Genomic DNA, 23440 nt, shown 5'->3' on the forward strand with positions numbered 1-23440 from the left:
AACAGGAGGTCTTGCATATCTGCTACAGTCATGTTGTCACACTCCAGCTTTTGCTTTGCACGCTTTTCCTGGAGCTGTGGCTTTGTCATCTTCAGGATGTCCCGTCTCTTGGCACGCTCCATCCTAACTAAACTAAACTTTCCCTACTGCAGATGACCCAAAAATAAAACAAAATCTCTGTTGCTTCCTCTGGGTGCTTGCGCGTATCAAATTCAAAATGCCAACTAAAAAAAAAAATGCCTGGCCAATCAAGTTCTCTGTTTGTTCTTATCCACTTCTGCCACCAGATGTGATGGAACCGGCCCGATTCTGCCTTCAGACCCGGTCCCGTCAACTCCCTATTGAGTCGCCAACTCCTGGAGGGAGCTATTTCTCCTCCGGCCACTTGGCTCGCTGCCACCACCTGCTCAGTTTAGGGGTTCAGATTGAGAGGAACAGGACTCCCAATCCCCCTCTCCAGCTCTGAGGCCAGGCCTCAAGGTCCTCTGCCACCCTGTACTTGGGTATCACAGAGACCACAGCACTTCTTCGGGGAACCCCTGGAGGATTGGCACCTTATCCAACTGCATGCCTTCCCCCTTCCCCGGGGCCCCCTTCATAAAGCAGCGTGGTCTAAGCGGTTGGGGATCTATGTGGTACAGAGTTTGACTGCCAGCATTTAAAACAGTAAAAATGTTTAATAAGAGAAAGAAGGGAAGGGGGAAGGCATGCAGTTGGATAAGGTGCCAATCCTCCAGGGGTTCCCGAAGAAGTGCTCTGGTCTCTGTGATACCCAAGTACAGGGTGGCAGAGGACCTTGAGGCCTGGCCTCAGAGCTGGAGAGGGGGATTGGGAGTCCTCTTCCTCTCAATCTGAACCCCTAGACTGAGCAGGTGGTGGCAGCGAGCCCAAGTGGCTGGAGGAGAAATAGCTCCCTCCAGGAGTTGGCGACTCAATAGGGAGTTGACGGGACCGGGTCTGAAGGCAGAATCGGGCCGGTTCAGTCACAAGGCCAATGGCCCATCAAGTCCAACACTCTGTCACACAGTGGCCAAAAAACCAGGTGCCATCGGGAGGTCCACTAGCGGGGCCAGGACAATAGAAGCCCTCCTACTGTTGCCCCCCTGCCCAGGCACCAAGAAAACAGAGCATCACTGCCTCAGCCAGAGATTTCCATTCTATGCCCCGTGGCTAATAGCCACTGAAGGGCCCCTGCTCCAAATGTTTATTCCATTCCCTCTTGAAGCTGTCTATGCTTCAGCCGCCACCACCTCCTGCGGCAGTGAATTCCATGCGTTAATCACTCTGGAACCCTCAATAACAATGGGCATGGGATCGGATCACTCTGGAAACCCTGTGCCAGGCTTGCCACACAAAATGGAGTCTGAGCTCACTTTGGTCCAGCTGGCCCATCCCTCAGACACACTGTGGCCTCAAGGTTCAGCACATAAATGCCTTTAGCAATGCAGATAAGGATGCCTCTCCCTTGTATCCGACTAAGGCCTGGTCCCCAGGCTGGGGAGAAAGCCAAGACCCAGCTACACTAAGACTCCTCTCAGCCTCCAGCAAATGCAAAGAACCAAGAAAAGTGGATAAGTCTTTTTCACTTGAATTTCTGCCTTCTCCTCAAATCTTTTTATCTTCTCTTAATAACACCTCCGGGTGTATCTGTATCAATATTTCCTGCCAACACCCTCTCTCTGAGTCCCAACTCTCCTGGCTCCACCTCAAATGTTAATGGCTCTCCTGCTTCCCTTTGAATACTCTAATCACCCTGCCGAGTTTGAATTCTTCTCCATCCCCTTTCTAGAAATGGGCTATCAGCACCTAGTGGTTACACCCACACCAATCCCCTTGGGTTCCTTGGCCCCTTTGTCTCAGCAACACCCATCTGCTCCTCTTTGCATACATTGTCTCCTAACGTCCTAATCCAATCATACATTGTTCTGAGGAACATACTGACTGCTTGTGCCTCAGGACATGTTTCAGTCTACTTAAGGAGGGTCTCTGGGCCTGCTCAGGGTGTTCAGTCTTGGAGCCTTCAGACTCACACCCCTGAACTCTGCTTGGGAACCTTCCTCAGAAGAACACTGGTCGTTCTGCTGCCTCCTCTTTGGACTTCTGCTCACTGCACAGGTAGCTATGAAACCCTTTACACCCCCACAAATATTACCCCCTATCCGCTCTGCTAAAGATCTGTTTTTCTGGTGTTCTTCTCTCTGTGGTAGTTTAATTCAGTGGATGTGTGTATTTTTATTATTTTATCTTTTAAAACTAGAATTTGAAATTATTTTTACACAACAATTGCAAATAATAATAATAGTAATACTCCATACATGTATGAATAATACGTAAATAGAAATTAACAAACATTTATACATGGTACCACAGATGATGCAGAATCCGAAATGGAGTAAATTTAGTAAATATATGCCAATACTATTACAGTTTTATGCATTGCTACATGTCTGGTAAAAGGAAAAAAGTCAGCTATCTCTTTGGAATTGTATTTTTCACTTCTTTATTATGGTTTACATAGTCAGAAAAAGAGAACCATTTTTCTAGAAAGTTATTCTTTTTTGTGGGAACCTCTGCTATATAAATTTTGTGGAGCTAATTTATCCACAGCTGCAACTTCCCGCATCTAAGTTCACAATTGTTGAATGTTGGCCTAGTCTTTTCCTTCCAGTGTTTAGCTACAAGAATCTTCAGAGCGATTAGTAATAATGATACCAATTCCCTTTTAAGCTGTGAATTTTTAAAGCTGGCCAGAAATTCAGTGGGATTGATTCTGGCGTAGGAGGAATTGTACAATTCAAAATTTTATTTATAATGCTAGCCACTGATGGTCAGAATAAGTTCACCCTGGGACATTCCCCCCAGCCGTGCCTGAAAGTACCTGGTTTGACATCCTTCCCAACAATGTGGGCTCTGTTTGGATTTAGATCAGTATCTTTTCTGGGGATTTAAATATCATCTGGGGTTTCTTTTAAAGTTTTGAAGTTTAATGTTTTAAACATTAAATAAGTTTTTTATAAAGCCAAAGACCAGAGTAATTTCCACTGATCTAAGATATTTCAAAAGTCCTGGTTATTATTCTATGTTTAAGACAATTCTCTCTCTATTACCAAATCATGTGGTTTTTTTAAAGTTCTCTCTCTCTCTGAAATTATTACTGATATCCTCATAGTGGAATCTCGGACATAAATAGCTCTACCTGGGTCTGCCTTAGGTAGGCTTCCCAAATCCCCCGCTTTGCCTGGTGACCCCCGATTTGAAGCCTTCTTCTCCCGCTAGCCAAAACTCTGGAAAGCGGGGGGGAATGGCGGCCCTTCCCACCCAGCCCCGATGTCAGCAGCTTGACTTGAAAGGCTTCCATTTAGGATGGTGTGTCTGTGTGTGTTTCTGTGAAGAAGCTGGCAGCAAATGGTGAGTTGAGAGGCTGATCCGCTGCTTCAGACTGGCCAGAAAGGGGGGGGGGGGAGAGAGAGAGGGAAACATCTTCATTATTTCCTATGTGATCGATTCTCATAGGGTATAATGGGGAATTGTTCGGAGGTTTTGGGGGCTCTGGGGGAGCTGTTTTTTGAGGTAGAGGCACCAAATTTTCAATATAGTATCTAGTGCCTCTTCCCAAAGTACCCCCCAAGTTTCAAAACGATTGGACCAGGGGGTCCAATTCTATGAGCCCCAAAAGAAGGTGCCCCTATCCTTCATTATTTCCTATGGAAGGAAGACATTTAAAAAGGTGTGCTGTCCCTTTAAATGTGATGGCCAGAACTCCCTTTGGAGTTCAATTCTGCTTGTCACACCCTTGTTCCTGGCTCCACCCCCAATGTCTCTTGGCTTCACCCCCAAAATCTCCTGGCTCCGCCCCCAAAGTCCCCAGATATTTCTTGAATTGGACTTGGCAACCCTAGCCTTAGGCTTCCCAACCCACCCGCTTTGGCGGGAGACTTCTGGGTTCTCAGCTTCATCCCCTGGTCTCCAGAAATCAGGAAGTAGGGGGGGGGTGGAGGGGGGTGGAGAACATACCTGTAGGGTTCATGTTGGTGTAGCAGTTTGTAAAATGTCTGTCCTGAGCAGTTTGTAAAATGTCTGCCTCTTTAAGGCTGGGCAGGAAGGAGGAAACAGGAAGGGCTTCAGAACGGCCCCTCCCTTTCTTTGCTTTCGTTTTCACAGCAGGCAGAGGGAAGAAGACCAAGTAAGTTTTTGTGTGTGTGAGAGAGGGAGGGGGGATTCCCTGGTATGGAGGCCCTCCCCCCCTTTAGAAAGCGTGGGGGGGGAGGGAAACGTCTACTAGGCACTCTATTATTCCCTATGGAGAACAATTCCCATAGGGAATAATAGGGAATTGATCCGTGGGTATTGGGGGCTCTGGGGGGGCTATTTTTTGAGGTAGAGGCACCAAATTTTTAGAATAGCATCTAGTGCCTCTCCCCAAAATACCCCCCAAGTTTCAAAACGATTGGACCAGAGGGTCCAATTCTATGAGCCCCAAAAGATGGTGCCCCTATCCTTAATTATTTCCTATGGAAGAAAGGCATTTAAAAAGGTGAGCTGTCCCTTTAAATGTGATGGCCAGAACTCCCTTGGAGTTCAATTATGCTTGTCACATCCTTGTTCCTGGCTCCACCCCCAATGTCTCCTGGCTCCACCCCCAAAGTCTCCTGGCTCCGCCCCCAAAGTCCCCAGATTTTTCTTTAATTGGACTTGGCAACCCTAGTCTGCCTATACAAATTTCCCCCCGAAGAAAAAGAGGAGCCCCCCTCCAGCATTTCTTGTTACACTATTAGGGCTCTCCCACCTCATTCCCAGAATATTCTCCTAAGAAATCTGTTGGGGGGGGGGGAGGGCAGGCAGGAGGGTGTTGCTGCCCCCAGAGAAGAGGAGGGAGGAGGGGTTGGCAGAGTTTGAGGGAAAAATGTTTCCAGGGGAGGAGAGGGTTGGATGAATAAGGGCCCTCGTGTGATTTCTTTCTTTCTTATTTGCATTTATACCCCGCCCTCCCCAGTCAGCCAGTCAGGTAGATCTGTTCCAAAGTTTTTTGATATCAGTAGGAGCTGTACTCCCCAGGCAAGCCCGAAGTCCAGACTAAAGAAAAATACATTTTATGCCTATCACCGGCTGCAAGTCCCTCCCCTGTCCTCTCATTGGATGAGAGAGCAAGGTTTCCAACAGGGGTGGCCAAACCGTGGCTCAGGAGCCACACGTGGCTCTTTCACGCATATTGTGTGGCTCTTGAAGGCCCCCCCCATTGGCTGGCTTGGAGAAGGCATCTCTCTCTTTGAATCACTTCTCCGAGCAAGCCAGACAGTGGCTTGGAGACTGCATTTGAAGTTGCTTTCTTTCCACTTCCCAGCCTCCCCCCATTTATTTGCTGCCTTCCTTCCTGAATGTCGTGTAGCTCTCACACATCTGACATTCACATCTTGCGGCTCTCAGACATCTGACATTTATTCTATGTGGCTCTTACGTTAAGCAAGTTTGGCCACCCCGGTTTACAATTTCCAGGCCGCCCACTACACATTAGCTCCTTAATATGATCCCCACCCTCACCATAACATTGTATGACCATGTAAATGAAGCAATTGCTTATGCTGGGCATGCAAATGCATATTCATAAATCCATTAAGCATGCTCAGTAGGTGTCCACTGCCTTTAAGTCTTCATCTGTACTCTACATTTCTGTCTGCCAAGACCCCTGGTCCCTTATCTGCAACCTTGGAGGCATAAATTTTGCTAATAATGTCGCCATAACTTTGGAATCTCCTTTGTTAAAACACCTCTTTTTACCAATTAACTGCTGGCTGGGTGTTAACCTTTTCCATTCACTTGTCTCACTTCAGCTCAGATTTCTAATCCAGGTGTAGCCAAACGTGCTTAATGTAAGAGCCACAAAGAATAAACATCAGGTATCTGAGAACCCACAAGACATGAACATTAGATGCTTGAGTGCCGCAAAACAGGAAGGAAGGAAGGGAAATAGATTGGGGGAGGGAGAGGTGAAAAGAAAGCAACTTTAACTTTAAATGCATTCTCCAAGCCACCGGCTGGCTTGTCTTGGAGAAGTGCTGTAAAGAGACAGATGCCTTCTCCAAGCCAGCTGATGGTGCAGTGGGGGCTTTGAGAGCCACACAATATGTGTGAAAGAGCCACAGTTCGGCCACCCCTGTTCTAATCCATTTCCCTCACTCAGATAGAATGGCCGGTTGAGGGGAGAGATGTGGGCTAAAGGCTCCTGAGTCTTGAAAGCTGAAATCCAGGATCTTGAACTGTGCTCTGAATCCAGCCTGGAGAGAGGTTGACTCCAGGGACTGGCACAGGAAATGTGTGTGGAGCAAAAATGGATTCCCGATGTTTGTCTTTCTCTCCCTCCCAGGTCAGTGGAAAGACACCCTTGAGGCCTCTTCCGCCATCTTCTCTGTGTGCTGAAGGGAAAAGGGCCGCCATGCAGCCAGCTCAGGTACAGGGGGAGGCAGGATCTCTGGGGAAACGTGGGGCAGGCAGTAGGGATGCTTCTCTGTTCAGATGATCGGGCTCCTTCCCCTTGATTCTCGTGTTCTCTGTTGGGAAGGCAAAAAAAAGGTCACCCCCCTGTCTAGGGTGGTTTCTGTAGACAAGCAGGACAATTGGAACATTCCTTTTGATTGGGTCCAAATCCAGATGGCTTCATAGCAATACTGAATTTTCCCATCGAAAAGTATTTGGTCCGTTATCATATGGCCATCATTGGCCTCTTCTCCTCAATGCTGGTTGCCCCCTGTGGCTGAGGAGACCCCTCTGGTTCCAAAATGCTCCCTGGAGGGCTGGAGGTGGGGGGAGATGTCCCTTTGGGGCTCCTCTTACCACCTCTTTCTGCTGCTCTTCTACTATGAATTGGCTCTCTGTGTTTTTGGCTCCCCTCCCCGCCATGGACCAGCTTTCCAGTGTGGTAAAGCAATGCTTCCTTCTCCTTCTTGCAGGCGGGGGTGTCCTTCGAAGAGGTGGCCGTGACCTTCACCCTGGGGGAGTGGAGCCTGCTGCGCCCAGCCCAGAGAGCTCTGTACAAGGAAGTCATGCTGGAGAATTATGGGAACGTGGCCTCTCTGGGTGAGGAGCCTTTTCTCTTTCTTGCATGAGGAGTGACTGTGAGGTGTTCCTTAGGGAGGAAGGACGTGGCCAGGCTGCCTGCCCTGGTCCCATTGGTGGTCTCTGCCCCCCTCCGATCTCCTCCCTCTGGTGTGGGGAGGGCTCTGTGCTCTCCTTGCAGAGAGGTTCCCGCCTCCTGGCACTTCTAGACCTGAACCCCCTAGAGGGCATCGGAAGAGGTGCCAAGGGAGGCCTGGTCTGGAGATGGTGGGAAGCTCTAAGTAGGGGCTTCCCTCCAGTCTGGGCTGAGATGTGGCTGCTGCCTCTGCTGTCATTTCAGTTCTCAGCTGGCCTCTCCATCTCAGCTTGGCATGGAACAGGCACATGACTGCCAATGTCATGCCAGCACCCCTCTCGTTGCCTAGCGCCTCAGACTGCCCCAGAAAATAGCAAAAATTTTCGCTTAAATCCTTCCCCCCACAAAAGCTTATACCCGGAATAAAACTTTGTTGGTCTTAAAGGTGCCCAAATAGATACCTGTTTTGACTGCCAGCTGCCAACTTCCTTTCTTGTCTTCCTTTCTCTTAATGTTGAATAAAAATCAGCTCTTTTTAAAGAATTACCTCACTTTTTTGGGGGGAAATGCTGCATCCACCTTCAATCTGTGCACACAGAGGCTGAGCTTTCAAGAGGCCCAGAGTTGGGGACACATGAGTGCCTGGCCCCATGTCCATGCTCCTACAGAGTCTCAGTATGAGGAAAGAGGGATGAGTCTTGACCCCATACGATACCCCTCTTTGCCGCTCCCATTGCTTGCCTGTGTGTGTTTCTGGAGGGACAGTCAGTCCGGCTCAGAGTTAGATCCAGATGTTAGTCTGTCTGCAGCAGCAGAAAAGGGCGAGAGTGCAGGAGCACCTTCAAGACTAAGAGGATTTGTGGCAGGGCATGACCGTCAAGAGTCACGGTGAGCAGAAGAAGTGGTGAGTGGTGAGTCACGAAAGCTCAGCCCCTGCCACAAATTTTATGATTTTATTATTTATTATTCATTAAATTTTATTATTCATTAGGGTGCTCTTTTGAACTGGTTTGGAATGGTTGAATTGATGAGCACACAAAAGAGGTCTAATTTTGTGGGTTTCCCCCCTGATAAACAGGTCCTCTGATCGCCAAACCTGATCTCATATCCCGGATGGAAGAAGAGAAAGAGCCGTTTCTCCTGGACTGTGATGGATTGGCAGGTAGGGGGGCTTCAGAAGTCTGTCTTGGGACTGGGTGTGGCCTGCGCTTCCTTTCAAGGGCTGGTGAATTTCTGTGGCTTTGCTTGTTCTTGCAGTTTGCCCTGCAAAGGGTTTGGGGGAATAGCGGATGCTGAAATGGTGCCTGTAGATCTTCAACCCAGGACAAGAGGCGATTTCCTTCTGCCTCCTCTGATGGCCCTTTTGCCAAGTCCAGCTCAGTGTTGTCCGCTCTGGAGGGAGAGTTTTTCAGAGCAGGGTGTTGGCCAGCCCTCTTTTGCCTCCAATCCCTTGATCTAGGGATTCCAGGCCTTGATGCTGCCTCTCTGGGCCTGCAAAGCAGAAAATATGTGCTTTATGGTAGAGTTGTGACTCAAAGCAACCCCAGACTGCTGTCCTGGCCCTGGGCATGGAGCAGGGTTGCACGTGATTGTGAAAGTTCTGGTCCATACAAGACGCCGATATAAAATCCAGCCTCTTGCAGGGGAAGTCTTGGTGTAGTGGTGAAGTGTGCGGACTCTTATCTAGGAGAACCGGGTTAAATTCCCCGCTCCTCCACTTGCAGCTGCTGGAATGGCCTTGGGTCAGCCATAGCTCTGGCAGAGCTGTCCTTGAAAGACTAGCTGCTGTGAAAGCTCTCTCAGCCCCAACTACCTCTGTCTGTTGTCAGGGGAGGAAGATAAAGGAGATTGTAGGCTTCTCAGAGACTATGAGATTCAGAGTGAAGGGAGGGGTATAAATCCAATATCATCATCATCATCTTCTTCTCTTTCTTTCTTTCTTTCTTTCTTTCTTTCTTTCTTTCTTTCTTTCTTTCTTTCTTTCTTTCTTTCTTTCTTTCTTTCTTTCTTTCTTTCCTTCCTCCCTTCCTCCCTCCCTTCCTCCCTCCCTCCCTGCCTTCCTCCCTTCCTTCCTTCCTTCCTCCCTTCCTCCCTTCCTTCCTTCCTTCCTTCCTTCCTTCCTTCCTTCCTTCCTTCCTTCCTTCCTTCCTTCCTTCCAGATTTGTCTCTTCTGATTAATACACGATTGCGTGTTGACTGGAACTACCCACCAGGTCTCTTCATATGTCCTTATGTTCATTACTGGTGGTCACATGCACCTCTCAGCTAAAAGCCATCCAGTGGATCATTAACACACCATGCTGGATGATGACACGCTTCTCTCACAGGCATTGGGATGCAGACCTTCTCTTCCCTCTGGCCTGTAAGCAGCTTCAGACCCAGAACAAAGCCCTTCCTAACCTGGACACAGAATCTGAGTCCAGAGCCTGCCGTAAACTCTGTCTCCAAGTTCACTCGGACACCCCCATCACAAGACCCAACCACACCAGCCCTACCATCTCTGGTACATTCACATGTGATCTCCCGAGGTTGTATATGCCAGCAAATTGCAGCGATGGCCTTCCACTCTGTTTGTCAGACAAGCAATCCAATCCCTACACAAAAGAAAGAATGGGCCGAAGAGTGGCAGCCCTTAAACAGAGAAGTGTAAAGGAGAAATTAAAAAGCACAATTGCGGCAATCAAATTTATCCACAAATTGAGAACAATGGAACCCCCAGGACTGAACAGGGATACAGGACTCTTATCTCACAAATGCTAACCTTCTGCCCCTAATTATTTCTCTTTTGTTCTAATCTAGCTAATTACGGTGTGCGTGGTACTTCTGCATTCTGAATTTCTTTTTTGTAATACCTCTCCCACTTCTGACAGGGATACAAAGGCTGAGAGATCTCCATTCTGATTTAAGTATGGGGGAGCGAGTCTGGACACTTTGCATTTGTGGAAAGAGCCAAATCATCCAACCAGGTATCCTTTTCTTTCAGCAGGAGACGTGTGGCAGTCAGCGAATGATGAAGAAGAACACTCACCAATGGTGAACAAGGATACACATTCAGATGCGAAAGAGAAGTTTGAATCTTTGCATGCACCACGGAAGAAGGAGAGAAAACACCCACCCAAAGGGAGGAATAATTCCAGTCTTTTAGAGAGGGATGAGTCTATACAGCAAAAGAGATGTCAAGTAGAGATCAGGAATGAGAGCACTGCAAGAGGAGAACATTTCACTGAAGTATCAATTATTCCTGTTCAACAAAAGATGTGCAACAGAGTGAAAATATGTAAATGCTTGGATTGTGGGAAAAGCTTCAGTCGCAGTTCCACTCTTGCTTCCCATGAAAGAATTCACACAGGGAAAAAACCGTATACATGCCTGGAGTGTGGAAAAAGCTTCAGTCGGAGTTCACACCTTAGTGCCCATCAGAAAATTCACACTGGAGAGAAACCCTATAAATGCCTGGAGTGTGGGAAAAGCTTCAGTCGGAGTTCACACCTTAGTTCCCATCAGAAAATTCACACTGGAGAGAAACCCTATAAATGCCTGGAGTGTGGGAAAAGCTTCAGTCATTGTTCTGCTCTTACTACCCACCGAAGAATTCACACAGGGGAAAAACCGTATACCTGCCTGGAGTGTGGAAAAAGCTTCAATTGCCGTTCTAACCTTAGTGTCCATCAGAAAATTCACACTGGAGAGAAACCCTATAAATGCCTGGAGTGTGGGAAAAGCTTCAATAAGAGTTTTGCTCTTACTACCCACCGAAGAATTCACACAGGGGAGAAACCGTATACATGCCTGGAGTGTGGGAAAAGCTTCAGTCAGAGTTCTTCTCTTACTTCCCACCGAAGAATTCACACAGGGGAGAAACCGTATACATGCCTGGAGTGTGGGAAAAGCTTCACTGACAGTTCCAGTTTCACTTCCCACCGAAGAATTCACACAGGGGAGAAGCCATACAAATGCCTGGAGTGTGGAAGAAGCTTCAGTTACAATTCATTCTTTAGTTTCCATCTGAAAATTCACACAGGGGAGAAACCATATAAATGCCTAGATTGTGGGAAAAGCTTCACTCTAAGTTCCACTCTTACTTCTCACCAAAGAATTCACACAGGGGAGAAACCATATAAATGCTTGGAGTGTGGGAAAAGCTTCACTCAACATTCTGCTCTTGCTTCCCACCGAAGAATTCACACAGGGGAGAAACCATATACATGCCTGGAGTGTGCTAAAAGCTTCAGGCAGAAGTCAAAACTGACTTCCCACCAAAGGATACACACAGAAACCATATAACAGCCTAATGCAGGGGTGGCCAACGGTAGCTCTCCAGATGTTTTTTTGCCTACAACTCCCATCAGCCCCAGCCAGCATGGCCAATGGCTTGGACTGATGGAAGTTGTAGGCAAAAAACATCTGGAGAGCTACTGTTGGCCACACCTGGCCTAATGTGTGGAAAAACTTCAGGTACAGCAGAAACCTTACTTCAGGTCAAAGAATTCACACAGGGGAGAAACCATACAAATGCCTGTAATGTGGGGAAAGGTTCTGTCCAGGGGTAGTTTTGTAGAAAAATAGGAGCTCACCCAGGGATTGCTATGCAACTGCAATACTATTTAATGGACAAGGAGGTGGAACTCTCGGAAGGAGGAGGAGGAACGCTCAGAATGGTTCAGGAGCTGCGCTCCTGTGAGCTCAGAGTTCCGTCAGAGTGCACCCCTTACTTCCCACCAGTGCATATGCACGAGAGAGGATATTCATAATTTCCATTCAATTTATGAATGTTTCTGCATTGTGTATTTTCATAATCTCTGTAAAGTTCAGTTCTTCATCAGGAAAAGTATCAAAAGATCAGAGCTGCCTCTCAGCCTCGACAGTTCATTAGTGCTGAAGGAACAGGAGGTTTATTTCTTGTGAATTATGATCAACTGCTGTCTGAAGTCTGAAAAACTTGTTTTAAAAATGTATTGCAGTTATCAAGACATGTTGTTTTCCATCTAGTATAGTTACTCTTTTGCAGAATGCGTTTTGGGTCCAAGTGTTTGTACGTGGTGGACGATTGCATGTTCAAGTTCAAAAGTTTTGTTTCTTTTTCTCTGTTTTCTCTATCAAAAATGTAACATGAAGGGTCTGATCAGGCTTTCTACTTGTGGCTTCCAGTTGGAAAAGGCCTTATATTGGGTGAGCATGTCACATGTGCCGGGCTTCCCATTGTACCTCGCTTTTTGCCTATGAAGTTTAAAAGTGACTTGCCAAAATCTTAGGGAACTGTAATGCTTATCTGTTTTGCTAAGTTTGAGAATGTTATTAGACCCAATTTTTTACTGTGTGCTTTTTTCTGTACTTGTATGATTTAACTTTCACCTGTTCATCAAAGTGTTGCCTAATAAAGAGGATGCTTTATTTTAAATAAAACCATGATCCCTAAGAGGTTCTCTGTTTGTTCTGCTGACACAAGGTGTGAAGTCTCAGCTTGACTATTTCATTGCACTGGCAGAGATAAGTCTCTGAGAACGTTTGCTCTGTTAAACCCTCAAGGGGTGATTCTGCTTGAATTAGAGACCTTAGCAGGCTGGATTGAAGGGATTGGCCATCGCATGCACAGCCCATCACAGCCTGGACCCCTTGTACCTTCAGGACCACCTCTTCCCCCTCTGCTCTTCCAAGACAGGTGGGCTCCTCTGAGCAGGTGCAACTGGGCAACTGGGCAGACTCCGCAACTGCCTGTTCTTGTGCCGTCTATGTTGTGCCCAAAGCCTGGGGGAAGGGCCTGCTAGGGGAGCTCACAAAAGCTGCCGCTCACTTTCATTTCTGCAAGTGATAGGATGAAATGTTTTCAGGAACACATTTTGGTAAGGGGCCAGAGCCTGTGATCTGTACTCTCTCGGCTTGGCTTCGCGAACGAAGATTTAAGAAGGGTGCAATAGTCCACGTTTGCTGCAGGCTCGCTGGTGGCTGACAAGACCAATGTGGGACAGGCAGGTCCGGCCACAGCGGCTGCAGGGAAAAGTCTGATTTGGGGTTGGTGCTGTAGCAGTGCGATTCTTCCTCAATCTCCTTTTGTCCTCAAGACCAGCTATGCGTGTGTTCTCAAAGGAAGAGACAGCCTGGTGGATGGTGTGCCTCCATGCTTTGCGATCTGAGGCTAGGTCAGACCACTGGTGATGGTTGATGTGACAGGTGCTAAGGGGTGCAGGCTGGTGGAGAACTTCTGTCTTCTTCAGACTAACTTCTAGGCCGAATAGCTTGGCAGCCTCTGCAAAGCAGAAGTACTACGATGTCCAGTATGTACGGCCGTAAGCTTAATCCTTCTGTGTGACTCCTGTACCGTCAAATGAGACATGCAGAAGCCTCTGCTTGGCTTCAGCTCTTTTCCCTCAAATTTTCTGCTCATTTTTTCCTTTTTTAAAATGTTGTAATCCCAACTTCTGTTATATTGTTTCCTGGATGTCCCATTCCCGTTGATCTAAATTGTCTAGCGCTGTGTAATCCTCCGTAGTCTCAGTGAAAAAGACAAACCACAAAATTCCACGGAGATAGATCAAGATGGGTAGCCTTGTTTGTCTCTCTGTAGCAGTAGAAAAGAGTCCAACACTGGCCAAATTTGTGGCAGGCGAGGAGTTTTTGTCTCTGAAGAAGTGAGCAGAGACTCATCTGCAGATTTAGTCAGTATTCACACCCTCATCCCGATCATAGAGAAAAAGACCGAAATGTATGGTTCTCCAACCAGTTCCCTACCCACCTAACTGTCCTAGAGTTTAGTCCACAGTCCTCTAGTTTACCCATCAGAACACCACGGGGAACCCTGTCAAAAGCTTCCCTGAAATCTGGGTCTGTAGATGAGGTGTCATTCCAGGAGACCTCCAGGGCTCACCTGGAGGCTGGCATCCCTGTTAGGCAACCCCCCCTCAATCACCAGAGATTTATTATATTCATCCCCTTGAAATAGGCCTGACCCTTTGCTGAGAGATATCATCATTTATTTCTCTTATTCGCCCTTTTCTCAGAGGCTGTTCTTGCATTTTCCCTGCTGGTTCCCTTGAAGGGCCGAAATCGTCTCTAAGCGGGGATTCTTTGGGGGGCTTTTTTGTGTGGCATTATTCACCACTGTGGTGTGATGGTTCCTTTTTTTGAGGGGGGGCAATTCCTGACACAATGGGGGGGGAACTGGGGGGAAATCGGTGCCATTTTATACCTGATTACCTCCCTACCACCACCTTTCCTTTTTCCTTTGACAAAATGAGCCTTGACTTGGAGGCTGAGAGAGAGATGGAGTCCTAGAGAGGCACATGGTCTGGGTTCCACAGGAAGGGGGCAGCCATTTCGACTTCCGTCGGTTGCAAAAAAACTGCACATCTCTCAGTTAAATGCAGGCTTCTTCTTAAGTGGCAGGGAGGTAACCTGGTGAGCTCCAAGAGGCTTTGGAGGGGGGAATTATGGGTTGGGGGCTGCACTGCAAGCCCCAAAGTGAGAGAAGGGAGGGGGGCACCCCCTCTACTCCAGTGAGGACCGCTTGTCCCCATAGTGCAGAGCCAGGTGGTTCCTGCAGCAGACTGGAGTGCAGGATCCGAATCCGCACCTTGGGAAGTCGAAGGAAGTTCAAGTGGCTTCCAGAGGCCCATTTCGGAAGGAGTGGGGAGTTGACAGCCCCACAACTAGCAACCTTTTGCTCAGGGGTCCAAGGGGGTCTGCTCTTATATCACTGGTTGGAGCTGCCACACCCTGCTTATACTTAGAAATAACCAAACATAAATAATAAATACAAGTGGTGTATTGCATAAACTGTTTCAGGGTCATTATTATTGTTACAAATAAAACTGGCTTATTGCATAATAATATTTCAGATTTGTTATAATTCATAACAGTAGTAGTCAACTCCAAAGTAAGGTCTGGACCACCATATATCACAGGGGTGGCCAAATGTGGCTCAGGAGCCTCTTATGGCTCTTTCACATATATTGTGTGGCACTCAAAGCTGACACTTCCGCATTGGACAACTTGGAGAAGGCATTTCTTTCTTTAAAACACCTCCGCAAGCCAACCAAGCTAGCAGCTTAGAGAATGCATTTAAAGTTGCTTTCTTTCCACCTCTCCCTTCCCCCCAATCTATTTGCCTTCCTTCCTCCCTTCTCTCCCTCCCTTCTCTCCCTCCCTCCCTCCCTGTGGCTCTCAAATATCTGACATTCATGTCTTGTGGCTCTCAAACACAGGATGTTTATTGCATGTGGCTCTTATGTTGGCCATCCCTGATATATCATATGCCCCCACATTCAAGGGATTCTCTCCTTCTAGGGAGCATGTGCTGGGTCCTTGTTCAAAGAGCAGTTCTCGGGCCTGTTGCTCAAAAACCAAGTGCCCCCAGGACAATCACCCAGGCAGACACAGAACACTATGCTGTAAGACTACCTAAACTACCTATAAGACTACCTAAACTGGCAGAACCAGCGCCATAACAGCTCCACCGCTGCCAGTTATACTCATATATATTTAGTTTAATGAAAATCATGTATTTTAACTTAACTGACTGGTTTTTATGTTTAATTTTAATTGTTATATTTAAAGTTTATTATTTATGTTAATGTGTAAGTTGTTGTTAGCCGCCCTGAGCCGCCTAGGCGGGGAGGGCGGGATAGAAATAAAAGTTATTATTATTATTATTATTATTATTATGCTCTGGCACCTTTAAGACCAACAAAGTATTATTCAAAGTAGAAACTTTTGTGTGCAAACAGACTTCCTCAGATACAAACAATCAAATATAATATCTTCAAGTCCTGCTTATAAGGAAAAGAGAGGCTGGGGCAGCTGTTACTGAATGGCCATGAAGAGCCAAGATGCATTGAGCTGAAATAGGCCTGTAAGATCAATGAATGGCTGCAAATTAGCACATAAATGCAACAGGTAACAGGGATGTGAGAATGAAACCACAATCCTGCAGAATCCCAGGCCCAGGGTACATGTGATAACAGACTCTTAGCATGTACACACTTCTTCACATACGTTGAAACAAAGTTCCTCAAATATTACATTTCATTGCTAAATGAGGATTAACACACTTCAGAAATGCTTCCGTTCCTTATACCAAACTGAGATGCCTGAATTTGAATTCATTCATAAGCACATTGACAGCACATGGCAACTTTGCATCGTTTCTTTTAAATAGGCCTTGTAGACTTTTATATGGATGTAACAAAGATTCCCGTTCTAATTCAGTCTGAACAGACAAGCTTTGACAGTTGAAACCTCAGATCCCCAAAACCAAGACAAATCTATGATTGGACATACCAATATATGTTTGCTCACGTGTTCATTTTCCACTTTGTATATGCTGTTAAATGCCAACAATTCCTGTCTGATGAAGATGAAATTGGATATCCTGCTCTATACTCTGAATTTCAGAGTGGCTCACAATCTCCTTTATCTTACTCCCCCACAACAGAGACCTGAGAACAAAATAAACAATTGATCTGGCAAATGGTTATTTTTATGGCTCTGAACGTGTCAACAAATGCTAATTTCTGGGAGACACGATCTGCAGCTGGAATTGGGAATCTCAAATGTCACTAATCCAGAGTTAACACCAGAGTTAAAACAATGTCTGACATTAGTCTGCAGTGAAAACACACACCTAAAGGCAATCTGCTGAAAAGGCTGTGTGAGGGGGCCTTTAAAAAATGCAAGGAGGCCCCAGGCCCTCTGGCCCCTTGAGAGCTACGGTGCTGGGCTGATAGCACTGTTCCCTCTAAGCTGAGTTAGTGTGAGCTAGCTCGGTTCTTTAGCATCTAGCTCACACTTTTTTCTCTGAGCTTGAGATAAAGCACCCCAGAGCAAGCTAATTGGTGCAGCAGCTCACAACTTTAATTCTAGTAGCTCACAAAGAAGGATTTTTCCTCACAAGACTTGGCAGCTTAGAGAGTGGGATGTGGGGTGGGGGGAAGAGAAAGAGGGAGCAGATCAAGGAAATGGGAGTCTGAAGGGGGGAGATTGGGGGAGGCTGCAGGAAGGCTGAGGGAGCTGGGGAGGGGATGCTGACGGGGGCATAGGGACCGTGTTATTGGACCCCCAGAAGACCCACACCGTGTAACAGAATATGAAGAGTAGAAGGGGGTGTGGAGGAAATCTTCCTCCTCAGTATCCAGGCCATGACCTTCTGTTTTAGGGAAATGGAGGCAAGAGGGTCCCCTCTCCTCCCCACAAGCGATAGTGATAGACACCACACAACTATCAGGCTATTCCAGTATATTAATATAGAATTTGTAGAACACTGGGACAGCCCATGTGGTAACCCAGACTCCCGCTAACCTGTGGAGTCTTGAGAGCAAAAATTCTACTTGGTGAACTACTGAAACTATAGTTGTGAACTACTGCATAAATTACTTTGCTCTCAGGGCATTTTTCCGGAGCTAAGGCAAAAATGTGTGAACTGTAGGCTAAAAATTGTGAACTGGCTCAGCCTAACTCAGAGGGAACACTGCCACAGGTAACTGTTTTTGGAGGGCATTGTGGGGAGCCTGGAGCAGGGGAAATGGAGGGAAACCTCCCCCTCTGGGACCGAAACTAAAGCTGATGGAACGGACAGGACTCATTTGCGCTCTTTCCTTCTGACCTTTTCCAGGCAAGGATTGAAGCTTCCCTTGGGAATGATGAAGGAGGAATATTTTTTGGGGGAGGCCTCCCTCTGCTAAAATCTCCCTACCCAGGCAGAGAGTGCAACAAGTTTTCCCCTGCAGAGCTAGTTTTCTATGTGCAGGGAGAATTCAGATCTGTGCCGGAGTTTCTCATCTGCTGCCTTGAAATCCGACACTTCTTCCCACCCCATTGTTACTGACTCTATATGCCTTGTTCATCTGCACGCTTTGTGGAGGGCATAACCAGGCTGCACTGCAGTGCCAGCAAAATAAAAATGTTTATTCCAAATGTTTATTCCATTCCCTCTTGAAGCTGTCTATGCTTGGAACCCTCAATAACAATAGGCAAGGGATTGGATCACTCTGGACACCCTGTGGCAGGCTTAGCGCACAAAATGGAGTCTGAGCTCACTTTTGTCCAGCTGGCCCATCCCTCAGACACACTGTGGCCTCAAGGTTCAGCATATAAATGCCTTTAGAAATGCAAATAAGGAGGCCTCTCCCTTGTCTCTGGCTAAAGCGTGGTCCCTGGGCTCAGTAGAAAGCCAAGCACCCAGCTACACTAATCATCCTCTCAGCCTCCAGCAAATACAAAGACCAAGAAAAGTGGGAAAGTATTTTTCAGTTGAATTTCTGTCTTCTCAAATATTTTTGTCTTCTGTCAATAGCACCTCCAGGTGTATCTGTATCAATATTTCCTGCCAACACCCTATTTGAGTTCCAACTGTCTGGGCTCCACCTCAAATGTTAATTGCTCTCCTGCTCCCCTTTGAATACTCTAATCACCCTGCCTAGTTTGAATTCTTCTCCATCCCCTTTCTAGAAATGGGCTATCAGCACTTAGTGGTTACACCCACACCACCACCCCTAGCTTCCTGAGCCCCTTTGTCTCTCTCAGCATCACCCATCTGCTCCTATTTGCATACATTGTCTCCTAATGTCCTAATCCAATCATACATTGTTCTAAGGGACATCCTGACTGCTTGTGCCTCAGGGCATGTTTCAGTCTACTTAAGGAGGGTCTTTGGGCCAGCTCAGGGTGTTCAGTCTTGGAGCCTTCAGACTCACACCCCTGAACTCTGCTTGGAAACCTTCCTCAGAAGAACACTGGTCGTTCTGCTGCCTCCTCTTTGGACTTCTGCTCACTGCACAGGTAGCTATGAAAGCCTTTTCACCCCCACAAATATTACCTCCTAACTACTCTGCTAAAGATTTGTTTTTTGGTGTTTTTCTCTCTGTGTGATAATTTAATTAAGTGTATGTGTGTATTTTTATTTTATTGTTTAAGACTGGAATTTGTAATTATTTTTACATAACAATTGCAAATAATAATAATAACCTTACACGTATGGGTAATAAATAAATAAATAGAAATTAACAAACATTTAAACATGGTACCACTGATGATGCAGAATCCGAAATGGAGTAAAGTTAGTAAATATAAGTCAATACTGTTCCAGTTTCATACATTGCTCCATGTCTAGTAAAAGGAAGAAGTCAGATGTCTCTTTGGAATTGTATTTTTCACTTCTTCATTATGGTTTACATAGTCAGAAAAAGAGAACCATTCTTCTAGGAAGTTATTCTTTTTTGTGGGAACCTCTGCTATATAAATTTTGTGGAGCTAATTTATCCACAGCTGCAACCTCCCACAGCTCAGTCCACCATTGTTGAATGCTGGCCTAGTCTTTTCCTTCCAGTGTTTAGCTACAAGAATCTTCAGAGCGATAAGTAATAATGATACCAATTCCCTTTTAAGCTGTGAATTTTTAAAGCTGGCCAGAAATTTAGTGGGATTGATTCTGATGTAGGAGGAATTGTACAATTCAAAATTTTATTTCTAATGTTAGCCACTGATGCTCAGTATAACTTCACCATGGGACATTCCCACCAGCCGTGCTTGAAAGTACCTGGTTTGAAATCCTTCCCAACAATTTGGGCTGTGTTTGGATTTAGATCAGTATCATTTCTGGGGATTTAAATACCATCTGGGGTTTATTTTAAAGTTTAATGTTTTAAACATTAAATAAGTTTTCTATAAAGCCCAAGACCACAGTAATTTCCACTGATCTTCCTAAGATATTTCAAAAGTCCTGGTTATTATTTTATGTTTAAGACAATTCTCTATCTATTACCAAATCATGTGGTTTTTTTTAAAGTTCTCTCTCTCTCTGAAATTATTACTGATATGCTCATAGTGGAATCTCGGACATAAATAGCTCTACCTGGGTCTGCCTATACAAATTTCCCCCCAAGAAAAAGAGAAGACCAGTTTGGTGTAGTGGTTAAGTGTGAAATTATTATTGATATGCTTATAGTGGAATCTCAGACATAAATAGTTCTACCTGGGTCTGCCTATACAAATTTCCCCCCCAAGAAAAAGAGAGCCAGTGTGGTGTAGTGGTTAAGTGTGCGGACTCTTATCTGGGAGAACCGGGTTTGATTCCCCACTCCTCCACTTGCACCTGCTGAGATGGCCTTGGGTCAGCCATAGCCCTGGCAGAGGTTGTCCTTGAAAGGGCAGCTGCTGTGAGAGCCCTCTCCAGCCCCACCCACCTCACAGGGTGTCTGTTGTGGGGGAGGAAGGCAAAGGAGATTGTGAGCCGCTCTGAGACTCTTCGGAGTGGAGGGCGGGATATAAAACCAATATCTTCTTCTTCTTCCCCAGCATTTCTTGTTACACTATTAGGGCTCTCCCACCTCATTCCCAGAATATTCTCCTAAGAAATCTGGTGCGGGGGGAGGGCAGGCAGGAGAGTGTTGCTGCCCTGAGAGAGGAGGTGGGAGGAGTGCGGATTCAGGCAGGGAAGGGGTTGGCAGAGTTTGAGGGAAAAATGTTTTCAGGGGAGGAGAGGGTTGGATGAATAAGGGCCCTCGTGAGATTTCTTTCTTTCTTATTTGCATTTATACCCCGCCCTCCCCAGTCAGTCAGTCAGGTAGATCTGTTCCAAAGTTTTTTGATATCAGTAGGAGCTGTACTCCCCAGGCAAGCCCAAAGTCCAGACTAAAGAAAAATACATTTTATGCCTATCACCGGCTGCAAGTCCCTCCCCTGTCCTCTCATTGGATGAGAGAGCAAGGTTTCCAACAGGGGTGGCCAAACCATGGCTCTTTCACGCATATTGTGTGGCTCTTGAAGCCCCCCCACCCCACCCCATTGGCTGGCTTGGAGAAGGCATCTCTCTTTTTGAATCCCTTCTCCGAGCCAAGCCATACAGTGGCTTGGAGACTGCATTTGAAGTTGCTTTCTTTCCACCTCCCATTTATTTGCTGCCTTCCTTCCTGAATGTCGTGTAGATCTCAAACATCTGACATTCACATCTTGCGGCTCTCAGACATCTGACATTTATTTTATGTGGCTCTTACGTTAAGCAAGTTTGTCCACCCTGGTTTACAATTTCCAGGCTGCCCACTATACATTAGCTCCTTAATATGATCCCCACCCTCAACATAACATTGTATGACCATGTAAATGAAGCAACTGCTTATGCTGGACGTGCAAATGCATATTTATAAATTCATTAAGAATGCTCAGTAGGTGTCCACTGCCTGTAAGTCTTCATCTGTACTCTACTTTTCTGTCTGCCAAGACCCCTGGTCCCTTATCTGAAACCTTGGAGGCATAAATTTTGCTAATAATGTCGCCATATCTTTGCAATCTCCTTTGTTAAAATACCTCTTTTTACCAATTAACTGCTGGCTGGGTATTAACCTTTTTCATTCACTTGTCTCACTTCAGCTCAGATTTCTAATCCAGGTGTGGCCAAACGTACTTAATGTAAGAGCCACAAAGAATAAACATCAGATATCTGAGAGCCCACAAGACATGAACATTAGATGTTTGAGAGCTGCAAGACAGGAAGGAAGGAAGGGAAATAGATTTTGAGAGAGGGAGAGGTGAAAAGAAATCCATTTTCCTTACTCAGATAGAATGGTCAGTTGAGGGGAGCGATGTGGGGCTAAAGGCTCCTGAGTCTTGAAAGCTGAAATCTAGGATCATGAACTTCGCTCTGAATCCAGCCTGGAGAGAGGTTGACTCCAGGGACTGGCACAGGAAATGTGTGTGGAGCAAAAATTCCCAACGTTTGTCTTTCTCTCCCGCCCAGGTCGGTGGAAAGACACCCTTGAGGCCTCTTCCGCCATCTTCTCTGTGTGCTGAAGGGAAAAGAGGCACCATGCAGCAAGCTCAGGTACGGGGAGAGGCAGGATCTCGGGGGAGACGTGGGGCAGGCAGTGGGGATGCTTCTGTGTTCAGATGATCGGGCTCCTTCCCCTTGATTCTCGTGTTCTCTGTTGGGAAGGCAGAAAAACGGTCAACCCCCCCCCCCCCCTGTCTAGGGTGGTTTCTGCAGGACAATTGGAACATTCCTTTTGATCGGGTCCAAATCCAAATGCCTCCATAACAATATTGAATTTTCCCATGGAAAAGTGTTTGGTTCTTTATCATACGGCCATCATTGGCCTCTTCCCCTCAAGGCTGGTAGCCCTCTGTGGCTGAGGAGACCCCTCTGGTTCCAAAATGCTCCCTGGAGGGCTGGAGGTGGGGAGAGATGTCCCTTTGGGGCTCTTCTTACCACCTCTTTTTGCTGCTCTTCCACTATGAATTGGCTCTCTCTGTTTTTGGCTCCCCCCATCCCCCATAGACCAGCTTTCCAGTGAGGTAACAAAATTCTTCCTTCTCTTTCTTGCAGGCGGGGGTGTCCTTCGAAGAGGTGGCCGTGATTTTCACCCTGGGGGAGTGGAGCCTGCTGTGGCCAGCCCAGAGAGCTCTGTACAAGGAAGTCATGCTGGAGAATTATGGGAACGTGGCCTCTCTCAGTAAGTATCCTTTTCTCCTTCTTGCTGTGAGGAGTGACTGTGAGGTGTTCTTAGGGAGGAAGGAGGTGGTCAGGTTGTCTACCCTGGTCCCATTGGTGGTCTCTGCCCCCCTCCACTCTCCTCCCTCTGGTGTGGGGAGGGCTCTGTGCTCTCCTTGCAGAGAGGGAGCCCCTGCCTGGCACTTCTGGGCCTGAACCCCCTAGAGGGCATCGGAAGAGGTGCCAAGAGAGGCCTGGTCTGGAGATGGTGGGAGGCTCTAAGTAGGGGCTTCCCTCCAGTCTGGGCTGAGACGTAGCTACTGCCTCTGCTGTCATTTCAGTTCTCAGCTGCCCTCTCCATCTCAGCTTGGCATGGAACAGGCACATGACTGCCAGTGTTATGCCAGCACCCCTCTCGTTGCCTAGCGCCTCAGACTGCCCCAGAAAATAGCAAAAAAATTTCACTTAAAGCCTTCCCCCCCACAAAAGCTTATACCCAGAATACAACTTTGTTGGTCTTAAAAGGTGCCCAAATAGATACCTGTTTTGACTGCCAGCTGCCAACTTCCTTTGTTTTCTTCCTTTATCTTAATGTTGAATAAAAATCAGCTCTTTTTAAAGAATCACCTCACTGTTTTTTGTGGAAATGCTGCATCCACCTGCAGTCTGGGTGTACAGAGGCTGAGGTCCCAAGAGGCCCAGAGTTTGGGACACATGAGTGCCTGGCCACATATCCAGGCTCCTACAGAGTCGCAGTATGAGGAAAGAGGGATGAGTATTGACCCCATACAATACCCCACGCCACTCCCGTTGCTTGCCTGTGTGTGTGTTTCTGGAGGGACAGTCAGTCTGGCTCAGAGTTAGATCCAGATGGGCAGCCGTGTTAGTCTGTCTGCAGCAGC

General features: G+C 46.8%; 1 protein-coding gene across 1 annotated transcript in view; it reads left to right on the forward strand.

Annotated features, from left to right (window-relative positions):
• Nucleotides 1-23440, forward strand: part of LOC132584084 (uncharacterized) — a 165463-nt gene that overhangs the window by 122476 nt on the left and 19547 nt on the right. The window contains 1 exon segment of the mRNA XM_060255881.1: nt 10356-11364. Coding sequence (XP_060111864.1) covers nt 10356-11364 — 1009 coding nt within the window.

This window comes from Heteronotia binoei, chromosome 1 (assembly GCF_032191835.1).
Source record: "Heteronotia binoei isolate CCM8104 ecotype False Entrance Well chromosome 1, APGP_CSIRO_Hbin_v1, whole genome shotgun sequence".
In the NCBI taxonomy this organism is placed as follows: domain Eukaryota; kingdom Metazoa; phylum Chordata; class Lepidosauria; order Squamata; family Gekkonidae; genus Heteronotia; species Heteronotia binoei.